Genomic DNA, 25533 nt, shown 5'->3' on the forward strand with positions numbered 1-25533 from the left:
TCAATCAAAGCAAACAAACAAAATAATTTAATTTCTGTATTTGGGGCCAGATCAGCATTTAGATACACAACTACAAAGATAACATTAAATAATTATCTATCAATAAAGAGTCCTTGAAATTCTTATCTCTAGAGCTTCATTAGCTAGATGGTACATATTCAAAATTGTTTAATGAAGATGTATTTCTAATTTATAACATGACTGTTTAATTACAGGGCAGTAAATGTAATTACATTTTCTGTTTAAGGATAGAGCTTTCTTAGGCCAGGAATTAATAAAAGCACTCTCTTTATACTCTTTTGTATAGTACACGTACAGTGCAACTACTCTGAATTTTGGTATATTACATAGAAAGTGTTTATATAAAATAAAAGGAATAGCAAGCACTATAATGAGTTTATTATATGTAAGTTTTAGTATGTTTTATATGTGAATATATCTTAATCTTGTCTAATTGGTATGAGAGTTAAAATATTGCATTATTGGTCTGGGAAGGAACATTTTTATACTATTCTCAGTGTGGTTCATTTTGGTGGTGGTGGTTTTTTTTGTTTGTTTGTTGGTTGTTTGTTGTTGTTTGTTTTTTGTTTGTTTGTTTTTCCAGCACTAATACAGTCTTTGAAGCCTCACCTTTCCATTTCAGTGGGTTACAAAGACACATTTCCCAGATTGTTTCCCTATATTTCCAGAGCTCTGTGGTCTTTATTTTTAAAAAAATAAATAAATAACTAACTAAATAAAAATGAAAATAGAGAAGGTACATGTAAAAAGTGAAAAGAAAATTTTGGAAATAAGACCTTTGTATGTACGAAAAATCTAGCATTATTGCTCAAATTATGATTATTTGCATGTGCAACCATATGATTGCCAGCACTAGCCCAGTAGCTACTTGGCTACACATCTACTACAAAAGGGAACTCAGGACAAACAGAAGCCACGTTTTGTGAAATAAGAGTGACCATAGTGTTTGAGTTCCATCGAGTCTGGCAGTCAAAAAGCACACCCAAGAAACAGTAAGAACAAGATAAACATGTTTTACGTGTATTCCAAATACTCTTCCAACCATATAGGAGAAATGAACACAAATGGCTCTCAAACCTATCAGAGAAAACCAGCACAGCCATCAAGCTGGGTTCATTCAAGCAGCAAGCTAATAATCACCTGCAAAGCACCATTGCTCTGCAGACTCTCACTGAGGACATTCACCGCGATAACTTTCTTAAACACTGTGGATTCGCACTGAGGTTACAACATGCATTACCAGCTAAGAAAAGCTATTTTCAGTAACATCAGAAATGACAACAACCCTATATATCAACCCTGTTACCCACTCTAGTAAATGCTGAACTTTTCTAGAGTTCTATCCACAGTTATCTTTTCCACCTGGTCTACTGGTAGCTCTTCATAATAGGATTTTGGAGCTCACCTTCTACCTTCTACAGAACCCACTTAGTTACAAGCTGCTGAAGTCAGGTTCACATCCTTAGTATTCATGTTATATATCTAGCAACAATGGAGAATTCATATAAAATTATACAGCACCAAAAGCACTTGAGAAGTAGTAAATGTACAAAATCTCATATATTTATACATATAATCTACTATCAACTCTCAATCTCTTTAAATGGTTTATTTATTTTGCTTAAGCAGCTACTGCAAATTCGTTCTGTTTCCCTGCTGACATATTGAGCTATTTGGAGGAATGTATACAGCTAACTAGTTCAACCACATTGCATTAAAAACACAGAAAAAAAACACATCACCCCTTGTCATCAATAAAAATGCTTTCCAGACACTGTATTTTTTCAATCAAAGTACCTCAGATTAAGATAAGATCAACAGGGATTTGGGTTTTCATAGGACCGTGATGGAGCCTTGAATCAGCCAAAGCTTTGCAATCTGACCAGGCTTTATTTTGCTAAACCAAGTGCCTCAGAGAAGGCCAAAGGCACTTTTTACTTCCAGAGCCAGGTTTTATTTAACAGGAACTAGAACAAAAGTATCTCAAGTAGTCGAAGACCAGAATTCATTGTGTATGCAAAATAGAAAAAGAAAAAGAAGGATATGCCAACACAAAATCTTGCTCTCTGTGTCACTGAAGAGTAAGTCCTGTTCATTTTACTCAAACTCAGTGACTTTTGGGGTCACTTTACCTCCACGGTTACAGCTGGGTATCTAGGAAGTATCTGTCACTTCTGAGTCAGGGCATTATCTTCTGCACTCTCCTCTCTTCAGGATTCTCCTTGCTGTCCCACAGACTTCCTGCCTTTTTTTTTTTTTTCTCCTGATCTAGCCTGCAGTCTGGAGTAGCAGTTGCTGTGGAGAATAAATCTCCAAATCTCCATACAATTCTGTCATCCTTTTCATCCTTTTTTTTTTTTTTTTTTTTTTTTTTTTTTTTTTTTTTTACTCTAGAAAAACTGCAGTACTTTTAAATTTCTGCATTCAAGATACATTTTTGTTCATTTTTTTCTTTTCATAATGCTGGTGTGGGGGTTTCAAATATACAGAGGTTTATTTCAGGAAAGGCTAACTCCTCTGTTATTATATGTATGCTTAATTCCTTCAAAACATTATAAAGTTTTGATTGGTACTATATTTGGTTTACGTGTCAAAGTTTTGGAAGCAGGAGGGCTTCAGGAGTGGCTTCTGTAAGAACAGCTGACAGGACTGCCCCATGTTAAGGACTAGTTTCAACCGGCTTCAAAAGGGAACTGCTTCTGGCTAAAGCTGAGCTAGTGAGTGATGTTAGTTGTGCCTCTGTGAGAGCAGATTTAAGAAACGGAAAAAAAAACCTGCTGCATAGCACCAGCTAGGAGAGCAAGGAGTGAGAGCCAGCCCTGCAGACCCCAAGGTGAGTGCAGCAGGAGGGCAGGAGGTGCTCCAGGAATGGAGCAGAAGCTCCCTTGCAGCCTATGGAGAGGCCCCTGGTGGAGCAGGCTGTACCCCTGCAGCCCATCAGTCCCACATGGAGCAGATCTCCACGCTGCAGCACCCCCATGGAGGAGTCCCTGGTGGAGCAGGTGGATGTGGCCTGGAGGAGGCTGTGCAGCCCATGGAGAGGCCCCGGGCTGGAGCTGCCGCTCATGGGGGACAGGTGCTGGAGCAGTTTGCTCCTTGGAGATGGGTGGACCCTGTTGTACGGAGCCATGTGGGAGCAATTCTTGAAGAGCTGCTGTCTGTGGGAAGCCCCTGCAGGATCAGTTCAGGAAGGAGAGCATCCTGTGGGAGGCACCCCTCGCGGAGCAGGGGCAGAGAGTGACAAAGCATTACAGAGCGAGTGCAATCTCCTGTGCTACTTGGGGAAAAGAGGTAGAAGAGGGTGGAGGGAGAAGGGAGGGTGTTTTTTGGTTGCTTTTAATTTCTCCCTGCTCTAGCCTGTTAGTAGTAGGCAATAAACTACATGAATCTATGTAGGGTTTGTTTTGCCCATGATGGTAATCGATGAGTGATCTCCCTGTATGTATTTCAGTCCTTGACCCCTTTCTCACTGTATTTTCTCACACAGTTCCTTTTGGAAGGGGGATTGAGAGCACAACTGTTCAACTGCCCAGTAGGGTAAAACCACCACGGGTTTCCCAATCCCTCTTTTTCCTCTGGTTATCCATTACATGTTATCTGCAACCTCCCCCATGTTTTCATTCCTCTTTCTCTCTGTGTACCAGGAAGTTTTGAAACAGCCATCTTGACAAAATTCCAAGCATCTGGCAGAGGCCATTCTCTATGCTATACTACTGGACATTGTTTTGGAAATCTGTATATAATTAACAATGTTTTCTGGGAGTTAAATCAAAGTATTCATATATGAAAGTCATCATGTATGAAATGCCTTTATTTTCTGAGTATGTTATTTATAACATTCTGTCAATCAGCAATGGATACATCTCTCATGAAAGATACAGGCTCTTCAATAACTGAAATTTTGTCAGTAGGCTTATTAATGTGAGTTACCTAGAGACTAAGAGACAAACCTCAATGTCTGGTCATGACTAAGACAGATAGACTGATAAGACAGTCACTTTTCTACTTTTCTAGTAATTTGGCAAACTCTTTGGCAAGATCCACTAAAATACATGAAGGACAAAACTGTGATAAAGAACAACATTGTTTTCTTTGCACTTTAAAAGTCTCCTGTAATTTCCCAGTGGGAAACAGACTGATACGTTGTGTAAATGAAAACTGTCAGATATCTCAAGACACTTTCTAATGATTCTTACATTCCACAACAGAAGTGTTTGTTTGTTTGTTTTCAACATAGAACATTTCCAGAAAAAATACAAGCATATATTTAATGCTTTATAACAGAAATACGGTACAAGTTCAGGCACCAACAAGAATATGGCCTGTTATAAATCTCATCTGAGGGACACAATACCTGCTGTATATAATATACCAATTTTCATAGAAATACATGTTGTTAAATGTGAAGCATAAGACAAAGAAAGGCATCAGGCAAACAGGCTGTCCCATGTAAAGATGGATGAAAGTTACAGAAAATTCTACTGAATAAGTAACATTCTTCTCAAAATACTCTTTCATTCAGCAACTGTAAATAAATGTATGCTAGTTATGGAGACGTTTAAAAATACATTTCTACTGAGTGTCATTTCAGTCCATAGGGGGGAAAAAAATACTCTTTCAACAGTTCCTTTACCCAGTCTGAACTGCAGATCAATCCCCATGAAACTTACTGGCATAAGGGAATGTCATCTTTGATGATGCAGGTTCCTCCATTTTTGCAGTATTCTTCAGGACAGACTACAAAAATAAAAGTAAAAATTTCAATGGAATTCCCCATCTCACCCGAGCATCACCCTCATTATTATATTTATCATTCATTATTATATTTATCATTTATCATTTCATATCATGAAAAAAAAAAGAATCCATTCTATTTACACGGTGTTTACAGTAACTGGTAAAATACAAATATTTTTTCCAGTTAGATAAATGACTGTCAAATACTACAACAATGTGTAATCACAGCACAACAGTATATATTCTTCTATGGTTTAATATGATATTTATGCATAATAAAAGCAAATGTAATACATTAAATTAAGTCTAATTCTTTGATTTTGAGGTATATGCCACATAAAATCATTTGCTGAGACAAATATAGTTTTATTCATTGTGGACACCTACAGTTTTAAGAAATGTTGGAAAGCCAATTACTTAAAAGATGTGTTGTCTGAAAAAAAAATAGTGGAAGGTTTTTAATTTACTGTCATGAAAGTCTATGAGTTTATGTTCTGTATTCTTCTACATTGAGCTAATTTCTGAATACATTCCTTTTCACTGACAATATTCCTTATCAATCGTATTTAACAAGTACATATTCTCTCTGCATTGTAAACTTGTTAAATTTTGCTGTTAAAACATGATGTTTTCTCTCATATTCAAGAACAACTCCCCACACCTCCATATATATAGCAAAGACATAACAAACTTCTGGGCAAGTTATTTTACCAATAAGTCAGAAATGCTGATTTTACTTAGGTGGGTTATTCAAATGGCAAAATCAAGAGTGCCTTAAGAGTGCGCATGTTACAGAGACCTTTTATTTTATTTTTTTATTTAATTTTTTAAACAATGTGTTTATAGCTAAAGAAAAGCCCCTTGTGCACATGTTAACATGTTATTTTCTGTGTTTTTCTCACTATTACTGTTTGACATGTTCATCAGGCAAATTCATGCCTGATGAAAACCGGTTAACAGAGGGAATTCAGTCTAGTTTGTGGGCTGCCTCTGGTTTCATTAATAAACTACTGTATTTTTGTGTTGCTAATGACATTTTTATGGAAAACTAAGTACCTGAACAGCTGGACTCATCAAGACTGAAATCAATGCAGTCTGCAATGCCATCACAACGCTGGGAGACTGCTATGCATCGATTAGTTGACGCGCATAACACAGAACCATTGAAACAATCTGTAAGGGCTGGAAGGAAAAGTAACATGGCAGTTATTGTCAGCTATATTCCCTTTTCTCATTGTTAAAAAGCTATCAGAAAACTTTATTTGTATTATAGTTTATAATCTTGGGTCGACATGACCTTTAAAAGCTTTCGTCTTTAAAGTCGTTCAGCTTTATTATTGAGTAGCTAAATAGGTAAACAAACACAGAATACAGATGCTGTTTTTTCCCATGTTGTATTTGTGAAGGAGAGGGGGCATATTTATTCAAAACATTGAAAGAATAAGATGCAAAATGCCAATGAAAACCCATAAAAACTATCACACAACATAGTCAACTCCCAGGCATAATGTAGTTTTAAAATTATGAAGTTAATTTTTAAGCACAAAACAAAAATTGACTTCATATAGTTTCCTCCTAATACAAAATACTGAGATATATTTAATGTATAAAAAGCAGAAAAATGTTATACTAAAAAACCGGAACTTGCACACCTTTATTTTCTTGGGCATTCAGTTGTCTTTTCTAAATTTTTGCAGAATTCTTATGAAGGGAAAATCTTGATGGGAATCATGTAAGCCTCTGGGTACTGATTTATTACTGACTCACTGGTATACAGGAAATACCCAGTAGTCCTGAATCGTCCTGTAGAGGATAGCATTGTTTTGTCATTTTATCTAACACAATATTCTCTTATGCTTTCTTGAAGTATTATTTTTAAATGTTTTCGTTTAGGTAATATGAACTGAAATCTTCCACTGTAAAACTAATCCAAATCAGAAGGAATTCTGACTCCATTAAAGTTAGATGTATTCACATTAATTTTGGTTAGGAGAGAAAGAATCTAGAAATATTAACAATACCCCAGTGCCTAATCTAAATTTCATACTACTTTCCTACTCCTGGGTTCAAGAGCCACTTTATACAGCAATGAGCAATCCAGCTTGAACAGCCAGGCACTTGTGCTATAGGATATACCTGTTCCACCCTTAGGTATAGTCTAAATCACTGGCCTACACACTACAAGAGTAAGCTACACTTAAAATGCTGCAGTTGGATTTTAGACTGCAACAGTGGAGTTAAATCCTTCCTATTCTTGCCAGTTTTGATATTCTTACAGAATTATGAAATTGCTCATCTGATTAAGGGTTTGTGGGATCAAACCTTTTAATTATGTGTACTGACCATTTCATAGAATCATAGAATCAATTCAAGATCATCTGCTCCAAACATCACCCTACTACCAATGTCACCAAAAAAACCATGTCCCTAAGCACCAGGTCAAAGAAAAATCTGTAGAAGACTATTAAATTTTGTTTCAAATTTTAATTCATCTTTTAAGAACTTAAAAGTTTTGGCTGATTTTTAAACAATCACAACAATGTTCTACAACTGGAGAAGTCATAATAGAGAAGAGGGAATTTGCTGCTGGTGACAGCAGGATAAAAACAACCACTATTATTTCCTTTTCTAGCACACGTCCAAATGAAAGCTCTCTTTTACAATGCCAAATACATCCCTTGCTAAGTGGAGTCCACACTGTCACTTACTCATGGATATCACATTTTTCCAGTCCCTTCTGTTATGTATGTAGATTCTGTTGTGTAACTATTCCCTCACTCTTGTCTGCTCTCTATTCCCTTGACCACTCAGTCTCGCCAAATAGGTCTTGGCAGACAGAAAAAAAACAACAGATTACAGCATCACTCCACTTATGTGGTGCTTTCCATGATCCACACTTGTAGCATATCCTACCATCTATCTCAGGATCTTGTCAGCTTTCCAGAATGTAACTGGCAGTCCCATGCCCTCTGCTGCACTTTCCTAACCAAATAATAATTTCATATTTACTTTGTATGCAATCAGATCCAAATCCTTGACAATCTTTGCAATTTGGGGGATGATGTCCCAATGGCATTTGAACTAGTTTTGTAAGTGTTCATTTGCACAAAAATACCCAGCCTGTAAATATAACTGCATGCTCAGACTAGAGCTTCAACAGAAACAAAGTTGGAAATTTGACATAAAGCATGTTTGTAAACTCAACAATTCTTTGTATGTGCTTTAGATCTTACATGCCTGCACACATATTTTGAGGAGACCACAAACGTGGATATAAAGTACTGTTTCTGTTTTGTCATGTATATTATGACTTACACAGAGATTCAGTTCCTGAGCTTTTACTTGCATTGAGGGTTGTGGTAAGAAGAGTGAGTGTCATTCTTTTTGACACTTCTTTAATTCCCCTAGGCCTGGGCTGGCTGCTCTACTCATACTTGAAGTAGAAGATAGAAGAAATACTAATTATTTTTGGTCCATTTATAACTGTTGATCATCAAGGTGGTCTTGATGTATCCCTTTAGCCTGAACAAGCTTGTTGCATTGAGATTTTTATACCACTTACAGAGGGAGCCTTCATAGCAATGGATCTGACTGTGCAATGCTTTGTGCAGATCCAGCATTTAAGAGAAAAAGGATTATAACACTAAATTATTGGTACAGAGATAAGTAATGTTAAGAACACATTTTAAAGATGTTATTTCTCTCATTGCATTAAAACTAAAATTAATATTGATTACTGTTAAAACAGTTGCAAGTAGCCTCAAATTTCTCCTACTAATTATTCTTTACTTTTGTGAAAGGCCTTCAAGTGCTTTTGGGATAAAGATATTAAAGACATTAATAACAGTGAAGATATTAAAGTGAAAATATATTTTCACCTATATATCATTTATCCAGTCTAAATTAAAACTCTCAAAAGGATAAAAATCTCACAGTCCACTTATCATAGAATGGTTTGGGTTGGAAGGGAGCTCAAAGATCATCTAGTTCCAAACCCCCTGCCATAGGCAGGGACAACTTCCACTGTACTAGGTTGCCCAGGGCCTTGTCCAAACTGGCTTTGAACACCTCCAGGAATGAGGCACCTACAGCTTCTCTGGGCAGCCTGTACCAGTGCCTCACCACACTCTAAGTAAAGAATTCTCTCCTAACCTCTAATTTAAATCTCCCCCACTTCTATTTTAATACCATTCCCCCTTGTCCTGCCATTATCTGACTGAGCAAAAAGTTGCTTCTATTTTTTTTATAAGCCCCCTCTAAGCACTGAAAAGCTGCAATAAGGTCACCCTGGAGCCTTCTCTTCTTTAGGTTGAGCAGCCCCAGCTCTCAGCCTTTCTTTCATAGGAAAGATGCTCCAGCCCTCTGATCATCTTTGTGGTGCTCCTAAGGACCCACTCTAAAGATCAACATACTTCTTGTGCTGGAGGACCAAGCCTGGACACAGTACTCCAAGTGAGGCCTCACAAGGGCAAAGTAGAGGGGGACAATCACCTCCCTTGACCTGCTGGCCATGCCTCTGTTGATGCAGATGGTCCTCTGGTCTGCAAGCGCAGACTTATGGCCCATGTCAAGCTTTTCATCCACCAAAACCCCTACGTCTTTCTCTACACGGATGCTCTCAATGAGTTCTCCACCCAGTCTGTGTTTTTGTCTGGGATTTCCCCAGCCCAGGTACAGCACCTTGAACTTAGATCAACCATAGTTGCACTTGTTGAACGTTGTTAGGTTCACACGGGCCCACTTTTCAAGCTTCTCTAGGTCCCTTTAGATAGCATCCCTTCCTTCTGTCATATCAACTGCACTGCTCAACTTGGTGTCATCTGCAAACTTGCTGGGGATGCACTCGATCCCATTGTCTATGTCATTGATAGAGGTATTAAACAGTACCAGTCCCAAGACAGACCCCTGAGGAACCCCTCTCATCACTGGCCTCCACCTGGATATAGAACCATTGACCACTGCTCTCTAGCTGCAGCTTCAAGCCAATTCCTTATCCACTGAATTGTTCACATTTCAAATTCATCTCTCTCCAATTTGGAGATCAGGATGTCATGTGGGAATGTGTCAAAGACTTTGCAGAAGTCCATGTACGTAACATCAGTTGGTCTACCCTTGTCAACTGATGAAGTTACTCCATCATAGAAAGCCACCAGATTAGTGGCTTACTAAAGGCAGGATTTGACCTTGATTAAGCCTTGCTGGCTGTCACGTATCACCTCTGTACTGCATTTGCCTTGACATTGCTTCCAGGAGGATCTGTTCCATGATCTTGCCAGGCACAGAGGTGAGGCTCACTAGTGTGTAGTTCTCTGGGTCCTTCTTTCTATCCTTTTTAAAACTGGGAGTGGTTTCCCTTTTTTTTTTTTTTTTTTTTTTTTTTTTTTTTTTTTTTTTCCCAGTCACCAGGGACTTCACCTGACTTGCAGGATTTTTCAAATATGACGGAGAGTGGCTTGGCAGCTACATCAGCCAGTTCCCTCAGGACCTTGGGATGCATGTTATCGGGCCCTGTCCAGTTTAGTGAGGTGGTCTCAAACCTGCTCTTTGCTTACAGTGGGAGGGACTTGGCTCCCCCAGCCATGATGACTACAGTTTCAGGGAAATGAGAGACATGGAAAGGCTGGCTGGCAGTGAAATCTGAGGCAAATAAGTTATTGAGTACCTCAGCCTTCTCCATGTCTGTTACCAATTCTCCCTTCTCATCTATCAGAGGGGGTACACTCTCCTTTGCCTTTCTTTTCTGGCCAATGTACCTATAGAATCCCTTCTTGTTATGTTTTGCATTCCTTGCCAAGGTTGGTTCCAGCTGTGCCTTGGCTTTCCTGATCCCATCCCTGCACATCTGGACGGCATCCCTGTACTGTTCCCAGGCCACATGTCCTTGCTTCCACTGCCTATGCAGTTCCTTATTGTGCCTCAGTTTTCCCAGTAGGTTCCTGCACAACCATCCTAGTTTTCTCCTCACTTTCTTACACAGGGGGACTGAGAGTTCTTGTGTTCCAAGAAAAATAACCTTAAAAAGTTGCCAGCTCTGTTTAGCTCTTTTGTTCCTAAAAACAGTGTTCCAGGAGATCTCATCCACTAGGTCTTTAAATAGCTTGAAGTTCACTCTTCAGAAGTTCAGGGTCCTTTGTTCTTCACCAGGCCCATATTCCTTGAGATCACAAACTCAACCAGGGAGCAGTCACTACAGCCCAGACTGCCTCCAATCTTAACTTCTCTAATGAGCTCTTCTGCATTGGTACACACCAGGTCCAGTTAACTCTTATTCTCTGGCTGGTCTATTATATACCACTTGAAAGTATATAATTTTTAATATTTACAAGGTAATTAAAATTTAACAGAACTACAACAAATATGTTTTAGAGCACTTTGGAGTACTACAGAGAACTGAGAAATCATTGTTTATTCCTTGCTATTAGCACATGGGTTAGATGTTATTGCATCCTGTGGAAAATACACACGTTAATATACATGTATTTATTTTATACTCTTACCATTATAATCAACCAATTTAAAAAATAGATTAAATAGGTGAGATAAAGTGCTCTTCACCATAGTTGTCAGTGAGAAGAGGGATGGCCAAGTAGAACATCTATAACTGGAAAACAATTCCAAGATTTTTTTGTTAAAAGCAGCTAGTAACAAAGTCTACCATGTTAGTAAGTATAATACGGTATTAGCACTGTACAACTTAACTGCTGAGTAAATGCTACAGGAAATTCTGCCTGCATAAATCTCTAAATCATGCAGAAAAGCATTCCTGTGGTAGAAATGGTGGTTGTAGTAGAGATCTGACTAAAGCATTTTTGTTTGTTTTCCTTTGTGCTGGCCTACTTTTGCACTTTATACTTAATTTTGGCAGGACATGGAAGATAAATCTCTCTGATGAATTCCTGGAATCAGAAGTCAGAACACTTTTGAACATTTATTGTTACACTTAAATGAATGAAATTGTTAAGAGACATGGAATACACATAATGGAAAGCGTCAGCAATTCCCAAATTTAAAATTTCTAAAATTATCAGGAAGACATGATCTTCACCAAGAAAACATAAACCCACAGCCTGCTGCTGAAATCCTACTCTGTGTTCATAACTGCTTAAGAAAAAGAATAAATCAATTTCAGGTCTCTCCAAAATCTGAAAAGAAACCTCACAGTCTATTATTACAGTACATGTAGACTAGAGTTACTAGCATAGCACTCAATGATTTTATAGATTATGCAAATATTTCAATACATGTATAACAATTTTTTTTAGTATATTTCCTTTTCCTCTCACTCATTTTCCCCATTGACAAACTTACATGGCATTTCACAAGTTAAAAGTAGAGAGCTAGAGATGAAATGATGTGCTTTCATAGCATATACATTTTGGTGGGAGAACTGAGTGCATGACAGTAATCACCTTTTCACTGATTCCATTCCAAATCACTACTAACCACTTACTTTTTGCTTTGCCCTGCAACCAATACCTTCATAGAAAAACACAAGTTGCTGCTTTTGTATTCCCATCTCATATTGTCAAAACTTACACGTTTGTATCCTCAAAACTGAATATTGGAGTAGCAATGTGATTACAGATGTGACAGAGTTCCCACCTCACATACAGTTCCAAGGTTTATAATAACTACAGAGAATTTTTGTTCCTTGAATAGACCAGGAGTTCATTTCCCCTCTTTGTCTGGGCATTGCTTAGAAGTCAAAGGCAATGAAATGATATCTCAGTTGTTTGGAAGCACACATTAGCTACTCTGGTCTGGCATTGGGATGTACGTGTAATGGGATAGAGCAGAGAGGTCTCTACTAGAGGAGGGGCTGAGGAGGAAACAAGATAGAATGAAGATAAATTAAGAGGTGTGTATTTGATCTTTAGGGCAATTAGAATTTTCACATGCTTTTGGGGCACACAGACTTTAAAGCCTCTTAGAAAATCATATTTTTCACCAACAAAATCATGTATACAGATAGGCTGCAAAGTCCATGCTATGTATACAGAGGCATTTTTAAAAGAAATTGCTTGTGTACTGTATATTCCTTAGTTTTGATCTAAATGATTAAAGAACTGTAATTTCTAGCTTACTGGAAACTGATATTTTACTATTTATTTATTTTATTTTTTTTTTAGTTCTAATCAGGTGAAAAATAAAAAGTTAAAAAACAAAAACAAAAATGTACAGAATTAAAAGATTAGAAAAGAATGCTCTCCTATGTGTAAAAAACTATGTAGCTAATTATTTTGGCTTTCTTGTAATGAAACATCTGGTCAAGCACTGATACAGGCTTCCTATAGAGGTGGTGGATGCCCCATGTTTATCGGTGTTCAAGACATTTAGACAATGCCCTCAGTAATGTACTTTAACTTTCGGTTAGCCCTGAAGAGGTTACGTAGTTGGACTAGATGGTCTTCCAGCTGAATTATTCAATTTGGCTTCAGTTCATCTGCCAAAAATGAAACATTCTGAAATGGGCAGATGCTCACTTTTGTGTCTATCTGAAACTTCATGGTGTCTTTTTATAGTTACAGTTCAGAGCCTGTTATTCTTGTTTTATTGTAGGCCATTCTCCTTGGTCAGGGCACAGATTGCTGCTACTAGATGAACAGACTTGCTTTTGAAATCCTTGAAAGAACAGGAGTTCTGTGAATGGTACTGAATTGCAGAAATCTCTCTGTCATATTGTAAAGACATGAGGCAATGAAAATGCAACTCACCGATCTATGGAAAACAGTGGAAATGCTTTCAATTATTAAGAGAAATACAATGCAAACATTTTCAAGCATTTGTCAAAGTTGATAGCCAGGGAGTAAGAAACCATAAACAAAATTGTTTGCAAATGTAGAGTGACTCTCCAAGTAACACATTATAGGCAATATAAACAATGTTTTTTCTTGACTAGGGAATAACGAATTCTACACTACATTATGTTGCTCTTTTTCATGTCACTGTTTTAGGAAAGAAAGTTAGCATGGTAGCATAGCTATAGCTGTAGCAATAAAACCAACTTACAGCAGCCAACTTCATCTTCGTTAAGGGGGCAGTCAGGCACACCGTCGCATATCAGGAGGGCTGGGATGCAGCCTTTGGAAGGACACAGGAACTCCATTTGTTTGCAGGAGTTTGGAGACACAGTGGAAGGGGTCCTTGTGGGACAGTACATTTCATCACTTCCATCCACACAATCTTCAACACCATTACATTTTGCATCAAGGGATAAACACTGCTGCACATATGCACATGTGAACTGGTTACTGCTGCAAGCTGGAGGTCGTGGTTCAGCTGGTCCTGCAAGGAAAAAAAAAAAACAAAGCCAAGAAAGGAATATTTATTGGTTATCTTCTTTCAGTAATCACCTATACTGCTTCTGAGAGGCAGTATAGGCACTGTTGGAAAGGCAGCTGATTTTGAATATAAAATCTTTAAAAAAGGTGAAATAACTTGTATAAAAGCAGAGGCCCTAAGCATAGAATACTGTTAAAACACCCACTTTGTCACGTTGTACTAGCTACATTGCTGCTGTTGCAGTATTTGGCTACTAAAGCTCAAATCCAGCATTTCTTCTGATCCCATTATTGCTTCTACCATGTTTGTATAGAAAGGTTAATAACAAAGTATTACGGAAACTTACCGGTATCAGGAAAAGGTTAAAAAATATTATTGAAACCCCTCAAGATCTTCCTCTATTTGTATATTGAATGGATAAAAAAATATTCAAAGATATTCATCATACACGGGTATGACCAACAAGAAACTTATTTCATACAAAGCTGTTATCCATAGTAATGTCTGAACCACCAGAAAAGTAAGAAACAAAGATTTTTTACTAATAATTTATTATCATTTGGATTCCGTAGCTTTGCTTGACTTGATAGGGAATTAAATCAAATGAATGACTAGTAAACATTTTCCAGAGCACAACAAGACAAAAATTATTTTTAAATTTAAAAATTTAACTTATTCAGACAACTGACAAAGGAAGAAGTGTTCCATTTTTGCTTGCTGGAAAAAATACCAGAAAACAAAACAAAACACAATTTTCTGCGATCATTTACACAAATTAATTGAAGACATTTAAGCTCCCCTTTCTTCCTACTAAAATCACTGCAACTGAATGTTACCAGTAGAAACATCAGAACTATTTGTGAAAGCTGAATTCTAAGAAACCGTTAACCTTATGTTCTACCAGTGTCTCCCAGGGGAGAAATGTAACTTTTTTTTTTTTTTTTTTTTTTTTTTATGTGTGGGGAATGTCTAGAATTTCATCATGTGCATTTAATCTTTTTCTAGGTCAATTTGTGACAGATGAGTAAAGAAACTATTAATATCAAAATATGAAAATCATAAGCAACAAGGGAAAGACAAATTTATGACACCACCTCTGAAAAAGATAGTATGATGCTGAAGGAGAGCAGATCAAATGCAAAAGTTCATGGGTGGGTCTTAGCTTGTCTTTTGAGAAAGTGCAAGCCCTCTGACCTCAGAAGTCAAATGCTACAGCTGCATGAAGATACGACACACTGTAAGGGGATACATGGATTTTTGCATTATTTTGCTACTTTTAATCTAATCAACATAGGATTATGTACCAGGATGCAGTTTTATAGTGAACTGTGGTGAAACATGCTCTGTTTCTAAAATAATTGCATCATGAGTATCAACAGTATTTTGGCCAAAGATGAGTTGATAATATATTCAGATAAACTGAATATATAATATTAGTTTACCATCTTGTCACTAGCAAAACAATTACAAGGAAGAAGAGCTCAAACTCTGCTGTATAACGGTGACCCTTACAAGCTTAGCAATCCTTTATCTTCATGTTGAGTCAGATAATCACAAATGAATAGCTTCATACAATATTCCTGATATCATTTTATACTGATAGTATAAATTCATGCTGCCAGAAAAGATGTATTTCATACATTGATCATAATATGCACATAAAACAACAATAATGGATTTTGACACAGGAAAAATAATAACCTACTGATTTTTTTTTTTTTTTGCTTGTTTGAATTCAGAATGAAATCATAAATCCCCTAAGGGCATGTACTTTTAAAAGGGATGAAAAAGATTACATTCATGATGTGTTCTATAAATGTGTTACTCAAAAAATTATTTTCACTTTTCACTTATGCTACTTCAAAAGGAATATGAAAGTTGTCTCTGATAGTTAACTATAGAAATTTTAATAACACACTGAATTTATTTATAAAAGAAGTTAATATTTTTTTTAACTTTTAATCCTATGTTTTAGCAAATCTTTTCAAAAAAAAAAAAAAGAATTATTTTATAATCTTAGTTTGTATTTTCTTTTAAAAAAATAGTGGAATTGTGATATTAGATAACTATATTTTTCTTTTGTTACTTCTGATTCTTTTCATCATAGTACCTAGGAAGTATTTAAGAAGTGAAAATGACTTAAGCTGCAGTCAGTTCCGCTAAGGGATGCACTTCTGCATAGTTGAGTTTTAATTTGCCTGGGCTTGTTCTGTTACAGTGGAAATTAACCCCACAAAACTTCTTATCAAATTGCAGCTATACTGCTAATACATTTCCTATGGTCACTTATTGCAGGAACAATTGTATTTATAAAACATTTGTGAGTATTTTTAACACAATTTGTTTTCCTATAACTGTTATATTCATTACATGTTTGCTAGTAGGTTTTTACCTGAGTTTTTTCTGCAATAAAATTTTAAATTTATTCTTAAATCAATAATGCTTGAATGTGTTGTTACAAATCTGGTCTTGTGTGCTAAACTATCTTCAGGCTTTTGTAGCACTGATTTAGCCTTATAATCTCAATCATAAAAAGTACACATGCATGTAAATGACCCCTTACTAAATTCAGTAGTTAAGCAAATGCTTGAGTGCTTTATTAAATGGGGGGTGATTATTATTTTTTTCTGTCATGATTCCCTATTGTTGTTAGAAAATAATGTACAGAAACAAATTCTTCCTGACTTGCACACCAATTACTTTAGTGTGCAGTATTCACCAAGAGCAGTGAAGACGTCTTTATACTGAATTAAGTTACATTAGGGGTAGGGTTACCAAGGGTCTTGTTAACTCTGTTTTATGTTTTCAGTACATTCATAAACATTCAAAGCAATATCCTGAAATCAGCAAAATCATTTTGGATCATAAATAAGATGGGAACATACCTCAAAGGCCACAAGAATATCACCTTTTTTACTAAGTCACATTACGTATTAGTTAGTTCTTGCCTACTTGGTTTCAGATTCACTATGAAAATTGCTCTGGACAACAGTCTATAAATTGTTATGATTGCTGTGATCTGCAAAAGCTGTACGCCTTAGTTCAATCTAGTTTCCTTACATAAAGTAGGCAATATTTTTTCTTAATTATAAATTGTGTCTGCTTTAAGGAAATTAAAATTTATAAAACATTCATTAGTATTTACCTAACAGTTAAAACTGACTAATTGGAAATATAAAAATCTAGAAAATCATTAACTAATTCCAATCTGAAAAGAAATTGTAAGCAACATATTGTTAATGCAAAACTAATTACTTGCATTTAAAGCTGCTATCTACGTAGCCATTTATATTAGGCTCATTGTTGCAGTATCTACTGTTGACATGTTTCGTTCTTAACAGTGGCAATATTCATTCTGTTTCCTTGCTACAGGGAAGATTTGAACTAAAATGTTAACACTCCAATATGGTTTGCAGGGAAAAACAAGCTTGCACTAATGAAAGACTCATAATAAATATCTTTCACTGTCCTGAGTTGCACTCACCTTGCTCAGCCTTAGAAGTTAACTTTCAATTTCAGCATATACTTGAGTACTATATCCAGTCTGTAGATATATATGACAATTATGTAAACAATAGAATCTTTTTTTTTTTTTTTTTCAGTACTAATTAGGCTATCCATCTGTGGGGCTCATGGGCCATTTCAGTAACTTAAAATCATACGATTTAACAGTTGCCTAACCCTGGCATGCCAGAAAAATATTTCCCTCACCTTTCACCAAGTGTGGAAAAGATGTTCCCAATCCACCACTCATCTCATTAGTGTTGTGTCGCTCTAATGGCTCTAATTTTCAAACCACGTTCAGGAGTGGGAGAGATATTGTACAGGTTTCTTTTTTTTTTTTTTTTTTTTTTTTTTTTTTTTTTTTTTTTTAATCTATTTGAAGCTGTTTAAGGATTTGGAGATAAATCTACTGACAGTGGTGTGTTCTAAGAAACACAAGATAAAAGCTTAGCTTTCTGTATCCAAGCTGCATGATCACCAAAAACCAGGACTGGAGATACTCAGGAATACTTTCAGTATTATCACACAGATGAAAAGCAGACTAATCAAAAACAATTTCAGAGAAAACACCCTCTGCTCTTTTGAACGCTGTGTCTGGATTTAGAACTGCAAGAAAACAGCAGCAAATTGTTGAAGTTTCATTATAGCTAAGGAATCATGATTTTTTTAAGTAGCAAGCTCATAACACATATTTATTTATTTTACTTTGCACTTTTTTTTTTTTTACATTTATTTTTATGTTGTATATGGCAAATAATCAAAATTAAAGGGTTTTAAAAAGTTCATATACATTCTACTTGTACACCATAAAAAGACATTTTAATTATGAGTTTATTTGGGTCCTAAAATTCTTTGTGAAAATTACTCATGCAACTGTGTTTGGTGAGTAATAACTTAAGGACCAAGAAATGCTACCCTACCAGCATTCTCACACATCAAAGAGAAATTGGGTAGCTGAGTGTGGTGGTTTCACACTGATGGCTGGCTAAACTTCACCACACTGCTCCCTCACTTCCCTTCCTCAGAGGAACTAGGGGAGAAAATACAATGAAAAAGCACTGAAGGGTTCAGATAAGGACAGAGAGATTGCTCGCCAATTACCATCGCAGGCAAAACAGACTCGATTAATGTAAGTTATTGTCTATTACTAAAAGACTAGACGAGCAAGAAATTAAAAGCAAACTAAAAACACATCCCCCCCCACCCAACTCCTTCCCCTGAGTGGCACAGAGCAAATGGGGAATGGGGGCTGCAGTCAGTCACTAACAATTTCTGCCACTCCTTCATGGTCACTTTCTGCCCCTGCTTCAATATGGGGTCCCTGCCACAACATGCCATCTTTCCTGAACTGATCTTGCAGGGGATTCTCACAGGCAATAGCTCTTCAAGAACTGCTCCCACAGGGCTCCATACCATGGGGTCCATCCATCAGGAGCAAACTGCTCCAGCACAGGTCCCCCACAGGTGGCAACTCCCCCCAGACCCTCTGCTCCTGTGTGGGCTCCTCTCCACGGGCTGCAGCTCCTGCTCAGGGCCTGCTCCTGCAGGGGCTCTCCATGGGCCGCAGCCTCCTCCAGGCCACATCCACCTGCTCCACCGGGGGCTCCTCCACGGGCTGCAGCATGGAGATCCGCTCCGTGTGGGACCCATGGGCTGCAGGGGGACAGCCTGCTCCACCATGGGCCTCTCCACAGGCCGCAGGGGAACTGCTGCTGTGTGCCTGGAGCACCTCCTGCCCTCCTGCTGCACTCACCTGGGGGATGCAGGGCTGCTTCTCTCAGAAACATACAAACATACTTAAATTACATGAAACAAGACCTCCATGATATGCATTTATTTTGTCTTCCTTATTCAGATACCAAGATTCCTGCAGAGTTCCTGCAGAGTCCTCCGTATATTCATGTATCATCTATTAACAGTGAATTCTAATTAAGACTAGTAGACATTGGCATTAAAATCAACATCAGAAAGCACGAAATAATGTTACCACACACTATTATGCAGCATTAGCTCAGTTGTGTGAGAGCTTGCTGTAAAGTCCATTTAGGCAAATAGGCAGACATTGATTTTAATGGGTCTTGCATCAGACCCTTGAAAACTAACAACCTGTGTGATACATTTGCATAAGTAGTTTGCCTACTAAATCTAATAAAAACTGCAGACCTATTAACAGTAGCTAAAAGAGTCAAAAATAACCCCCTCCAACAGTTTCCATTAGACAAGAGTATAAATTAATTTCAGACCCAATCCAGTGCATTAATTAAGTTGAAGTAAGTGGCAGTCTTCACTTCAGTACATGCTGGATCAGGGCATGAAATCAGCCTATTCAAGGTGGCTGCAAGGAAGCAACCTTATTTAAAAAATAAATAAATGCACTGAACTCGTTCAAATATTTTTAGAAGCTGTCCATGAGTCTTTATCTATGTAAGTAAGGCTTCTGCAACAAAATAAAATGTACATGTATGTGGGGAATTGAGCATGGATAATTGAATATATAGTTCTCTTTCTCACTTGAGAATATAGAAGTATAGGGCAGGGTGCTGGAAAAGATCCCAAAAACTCTGTTACAAAGCCAAATTTAACAAATCCAGAACTTGTCCCATTGACATCACAGTTTTATGTATCTGTGCAGAATGTATTTTAAAGGAACCTTATTTGCATAAGAGAAAACACATAAAGAACATGTTGCTAGTAAAATCAAGCTATACAATTTCCACTCAGAGATCTACCACCATCTATGAACAGCCATAGCAATATTTATCACATTTCTGCTAAGAGCAGTCCAGAAATTGCAAGCTATGCCTGTTATCATAATGTATTTATTAAGAGCAACAAAGAACTGGAGAAACTGTGAAGCTTATTTTCCAGCAAAGTGATAGGCGACAGGCTTAGAGTAGAGAAAAGAACAACTAGTTATCAGGACAATTTTCATTGATGGAGCCGTAACACAATGTTATGCTTTTTTAATTTTTTTTTCTCAGCCTAAATTCTAATGAAAAGCATTTTGTACAGCTACAAATTTTTCATCACCTAATAAGAATCTCCTGAAGAAAAACTATGTTAAACTCTTCATAATTTGATAAATCTGAGCTTTACTCTAGATGACGAGAAAAGTAAGTCTTACTTAATGAACAATCTGAGAATTTTCTTCTCTCCAACAGTCTTGTGAAAATAATTATTTCCAGTAATGTTTTTTAATGAACAAACTAAATTTAAAGCATCACCTCTCTGATCTGAGTCTTCTTTTTTTTTTATTGTTGTGCATGTGTATGTAAATAAATGAGACTATTTTAAAACACTATTAATAAATCCAAAGACTTTTAATTTCTTAAAAAGCATCTAGCTTGACTCAGAAGATTTCAATATTCTGGAAGTATAAGAATGCAGGGAGAAACTGTAGAATTTGGACAAATGTTTATTTATGCATGATACAATTGCATTCAGGACTTGCCACTAATTATGCTAGTTTATGTTCTATAATTGTCTCATCCTAGAAATATTCCCTACTTCTCTTCCTATGAAATTTGCAAAAAAAATGTGGCTTCACTGCCAGCTAGGCCTGTGCACAGGAAGATACTGAAATAGACTGAAGAATCTCTCTAAGGTGCTGTTCTGCACCATATCTTTTGTTTCTCTTTAAAAATGCAGAAATGCCCTATCTCTGCCAAGCAAAGAGGATCTAAACCACATTCTTATTATTTTCAGGGAGAGACTAGTTAACTAGAGAAACTATTCACAAATATCCCCAGTCCTCTATCACTTCTTCCTTGCTTCTCTCTTCCAGTCCTTTGACTCCCCCAGCTTTCCCTGAATCATCTCTTGCCCTTGAGGAAAGAAACTCCCTGAGCTCTCAATCTGAGAGAGATTTCTGCTTTACTACAGCATGAGCAGACAAGCTAACAGTGATTCCCCTGGCTCTGCAACTTAAAGAAATCAGAAATTAAGTCTCCTCTACAGAGTTTTTCCCCATGATCTAATGCTGTAGTACGAGCAGCTCAGACAGTTAACCATTCCAGTGTCTCCTGCAATCAGGCTCTGGGAGTTTCAGAGGTGGATTATCAACTCCCTCTAAGCTTTTGTCAGATGAGCTCTGTTCTCCTGCAGAATTTTCTATCACTTCACATGCACACATGCAGAGTCTTCACTATGGCTTTTTGGGTTGATAGATACATGAATGAATTATGAATTCAGGTGTGAATTATGCTATGAGACCTAGTGAAATGATATTTACTTAAAGAGCCCGAGAACATTTAAAGTTACCTGTCAATGCACACTTTTTCTAGGCTGATTATTAGACTAGTTTGGCCTATAATACTTTTGCTGGTCTGCCAGTTAAGTAGAAACATTATGTCAATGTTGTATTTTGCTTCTTGTTTAAATTCAAGATTATTTATTTTTCTGACTCTGAAAAGCAAAATTTTGGAGATGCCCAAAGATATAGACATTATTTTGTCACTGTCTTTTTAGTTGGCAGTTTTGTTTTAGTTTTAGATAGCATTATGCAATAGACAATAATTATGGAAGTAATTATCACATATTTTTGAAATATTTGGGCACAGTAGCTATAAGGTGTATAGAAAACCTCGTAACAAAGATAAATAACTCTGCATTCAGAGGAGTACTTGAATAGCATGCATGCATAGAACCAGAAATTCAATTCTCTCTCATCTCTTTCTCTGTATTGAAGGAAAAGAAAAAAAAAAAAAAAAAAAAAGCAGAGGAAGCAGAGGGTCTTGTGAATAAAATAGGCTTCAATAATTTGATTAAAGATTATGTCAATGTATATGAACACAGATCTTGTTGGAAAGCAAATATAAGTCTGTGGCAAGAAGAGCAGAGAAAGGTTTATAGATGATCTGGATTCAAAGAGTGTGTTCCATGAAACAGAAAAAAAAAAAAAAAAGAAAAAAGAAAAAAAGAAAAATCCTCAGTATATGTTGGAGAGAAATGAATAAATAACTATTAGCCAAGATGTTACAGAACTAGAATTTTGCTTTGTGGTGTCTAATCTGAAATGACAAGGGACTCAATTTCTGAAGAATGACTACTCAATATTTTCTGAAAATTAGATACCTTTAGGATAACACAGAACAATTAAAATTATAGTAGCTCAGAGCTAACTATTAGTGTATATATACAGACCTACTATAAGTAGCTCAGGCAAAATATCAGGGGAATCAGCACATGCAGTTCTCCTTCTGTTATATTCTTCCCCAGACATCCATCCTTAGTTGGCTACTACTGGGAACAGGTTATGGTACAATCTGGACCTTTTTCATGTGATGACTGATCTGAAGTTCTGAACATATCTGTCCTAAATTTTAGGACTAAAATACAATTTCCTTTGTCAAAGCTCTTCATTGCAACATTATCTCCCAGGGAAAGTTAGAAAAGACAATCCATAGGAATAGATCCACCCACCTTTCATGATGATGGCTCAAAGAAAGTGCAGATTTAAGTTTCTAGAGTATATTAGGTTTTGGGGTAGTGAGAAGCTTTTTGGGCTTTTTTTAATTAAAGTATTAGTTGGCTTGGGTTTGCACTTGTAATTCACAGATTCTGATATGCTTTTCTTTACAACAAGTGAAAGCTTGCTCAAAGCAAGGATTACTTAAAACTTTTGTAGCAGGTCTGGTTTGTATTTTTCTGCAAAGCAATGGGAAGATTTGGACACGTTATGGCTTGTCAAAGCCATCTTTTCACCTAAGCGAAAGTAGTCAACAACCACTGATTTTACTGTACTTGAGCACCTACATGGCAGATCATAGAATCATAGAATATCCTGAGTTGGAAGGGACCCTTAAGGATCATCAAGTCCAACTCTTGACACCGCACAGGTCTACCCAAAAGTTCAGACCATGAATTTTTCAGATCTCTGACCATTTTGTTGGTAACCCGTGTGGTGAAGTCAAGAGCCATGACAACATTAGACAAAAGAGTATTTCACACAACTCTGGGAAATAACACTGAGTTTTAATTCCACCATAATAGATGGCACAGAAACAGCATGTTCTGTCTGTACCGACTGCTTTCTATTATTTGAGTTACCCCTTTATCTCCAATGTATCCTTCCATAATGCTATTTCCTGTTGTACACACGTCTTCCAGGTGAAAATGAAGCTGCAGTAGGGTACAGGAGGATAGCTGTAGCACTGGCAGTCCTTTCTCATGTATTAAGCTAATAGGTTTAAATATATTTTTAACATTTTGTAGAGGAAAGAATGTATGAAAAAACAGAAGTAGAAAAGGGTCTACAATAAAATTTTTATAAAAAGTAGTTCATGAAACAGAAAAGGTAAAATACTTTAGAGCATTGAGCAGGAACAAGAAGTTAACTATGAAAGAAGGCAGAACAAAAGCAAATGAAAAATACAGTGTTAACCAAAAGTTGAAGAGAGGCAACAGAAACCCATTAAGATTTATTTCTCTTCAACTTGTTAGTTATTTCACTAAATAATGTTGATACTGAACTGGTGACAAACACTGAAAGCTTGACTAATGGTGGAAAAGCAAATACTGTTTTCTCAAACACTCTGGAGGCTAGGGTGCTGGATGATGTTTGCACTTCTGTTCATATCAGTGCACCCAAATATTCATCCTAAAGTATCAACTGAGCATGTCTTTTTTGTTTTGCTTTTTAATAAGTGAACACAATGTGCTTATTTAAAGCATTACCAGAATTTAGAACTGCAAGTATTAAGGAAGTACTAGAATTTCTAAGTATTTAGAAGTATAAGTTCACAAAGAAGCATTAGTAGAAGACTTCACTTCATGACAGGCCGCAGAAGCGGCCAGTGATGACTTTGTAGTGAGATTTATGTTCTACCTGCAGACAGTCTCCACAAACACAAATATTTTGCTTGGGTGATCTTTGGAAGAGATCACAAAAGCAAATATTTGTCTTTGTTTATGACAAAACAATGAATTGTCATGAGGCATAAATATTTATAAACAATTAAAGTAGTTCTATATGCCTATATTTTATTAAGAAAGCCTTAAGATCCTGCTTTTGGTGCATAGAGGTATGTGTAATTTATGAGTGTTTTGAGGGACCACTAGCACTTGAAATATTTGGGTTTGATAGGACTGGAAATGATGGCCACCTCAGCAATTGTAAATGGAGAGAAAGTTGTCTCCTTTATTCTGAAGTTCTGCAGCTGTGTAATATCAATCTCCAAGGTAGCATCAGTTTGTTTAATTAAAAATAATTATCTGTAGAAACTGTGACAAGCCAAATGCAGATATGGCAAGCCAAATGTACTATATATGAAGAACACTTGATAAACATGCTATTTCATGGGTGGAAATTTGAATCAATATTGAGAGTGTAAAACATGCATGTATTTATTTATTAGGCTTAATGATTCTGGATTATCAGCCAGATAAATTCTTTAAAATATATTTATTACTTGTTCACTTCCTGAGAAAACTCTCCAAAAACATAAAAGCACTGGAACTAATATCTCAATATTTAAGTAACACATACATTTTTCTTCCATTTTACTTCTTCAATGAGTGAAGAAATATATCATTCTGATTTATGTGAGTGGACTAAAGTTTGCATGTTAGGCATCTTCATAATGTTTTAATGTTAACTTGGGGATATAAATTCGGAAAAAAAGACTAAGAATTTCTGTAATGCCTCCTATTTTCAGCTGAATTACAAGAGAAAAATATTTAAAATATCTGACTCAATACTTCAGTATTCTTGGTCCATCTGAAACAAGGAATGTAAGGGTATTTTAACTTCTGTTGTTAAAAATAAAATTATTAAATAAATTAATCAAAATTCTAAACAGTTTAAAATTAAAATATATTTAGAAATGGGTTACAATTAAGTTTTGCAGTCAATAAGGTTCACTGATTCCTGTATTAATTTTTTGGTTTGTTGGTGGAAAATATAAAGACTTTACAAACATTTATCAGCAGAAAATAGCTGACCTTGGAAATGGTAAGAGTACATCTCATTCAGTTGTTAATGCTGAACTA

At 36.4% G+C, this 25533-nt stretch overlaps 1 protein-coding gene across 2 annotated transcripts in view; it reads right to left on the reverse strand.

Moving 5' to 3' along the window:
- The window catches only part of MALRD1 (MAM and LDL receptor class A domain containing 1), a 264634-nt gene that overhangs the window by 40908 nt on the left and 198193 nt on the right, over nucleotides 1-25533 (reverse strand). For both annotated transcript variants that reach the window (XM_084510831.1, XM_084510832.1), the window contains 3 exons: nucleotides 13768-14043; nucleotides 5815-5940; nucleotides 4692-4758 (listed from right to left, as the gene is read on the reverse strand). In XM_084510831.1, coding sequence (XP_084366957.1) covers nucleotides 4692-4758; nucleotides 5815-5940; nucleotides 13768-14043 — 469 coding nt within the window. The remainder of the gene's footprint in view (nucleotides 1-4691; nucleotides 4759-5814; nucleotides 5941-13767; nucleotides 14044-25533) is intronic.

Source organism: Aythya ferina (assembly GCF_964211825.1).
Source record: "Aythya ferina genome assembly, chromosome: 2".
NCBI classification, from domain to species: domain Eukaryota; kingdom Metazoa; phylum Chordata; class Aves; order Anseriformes; family Anatidae; genus Aythya; species Aythya ferina.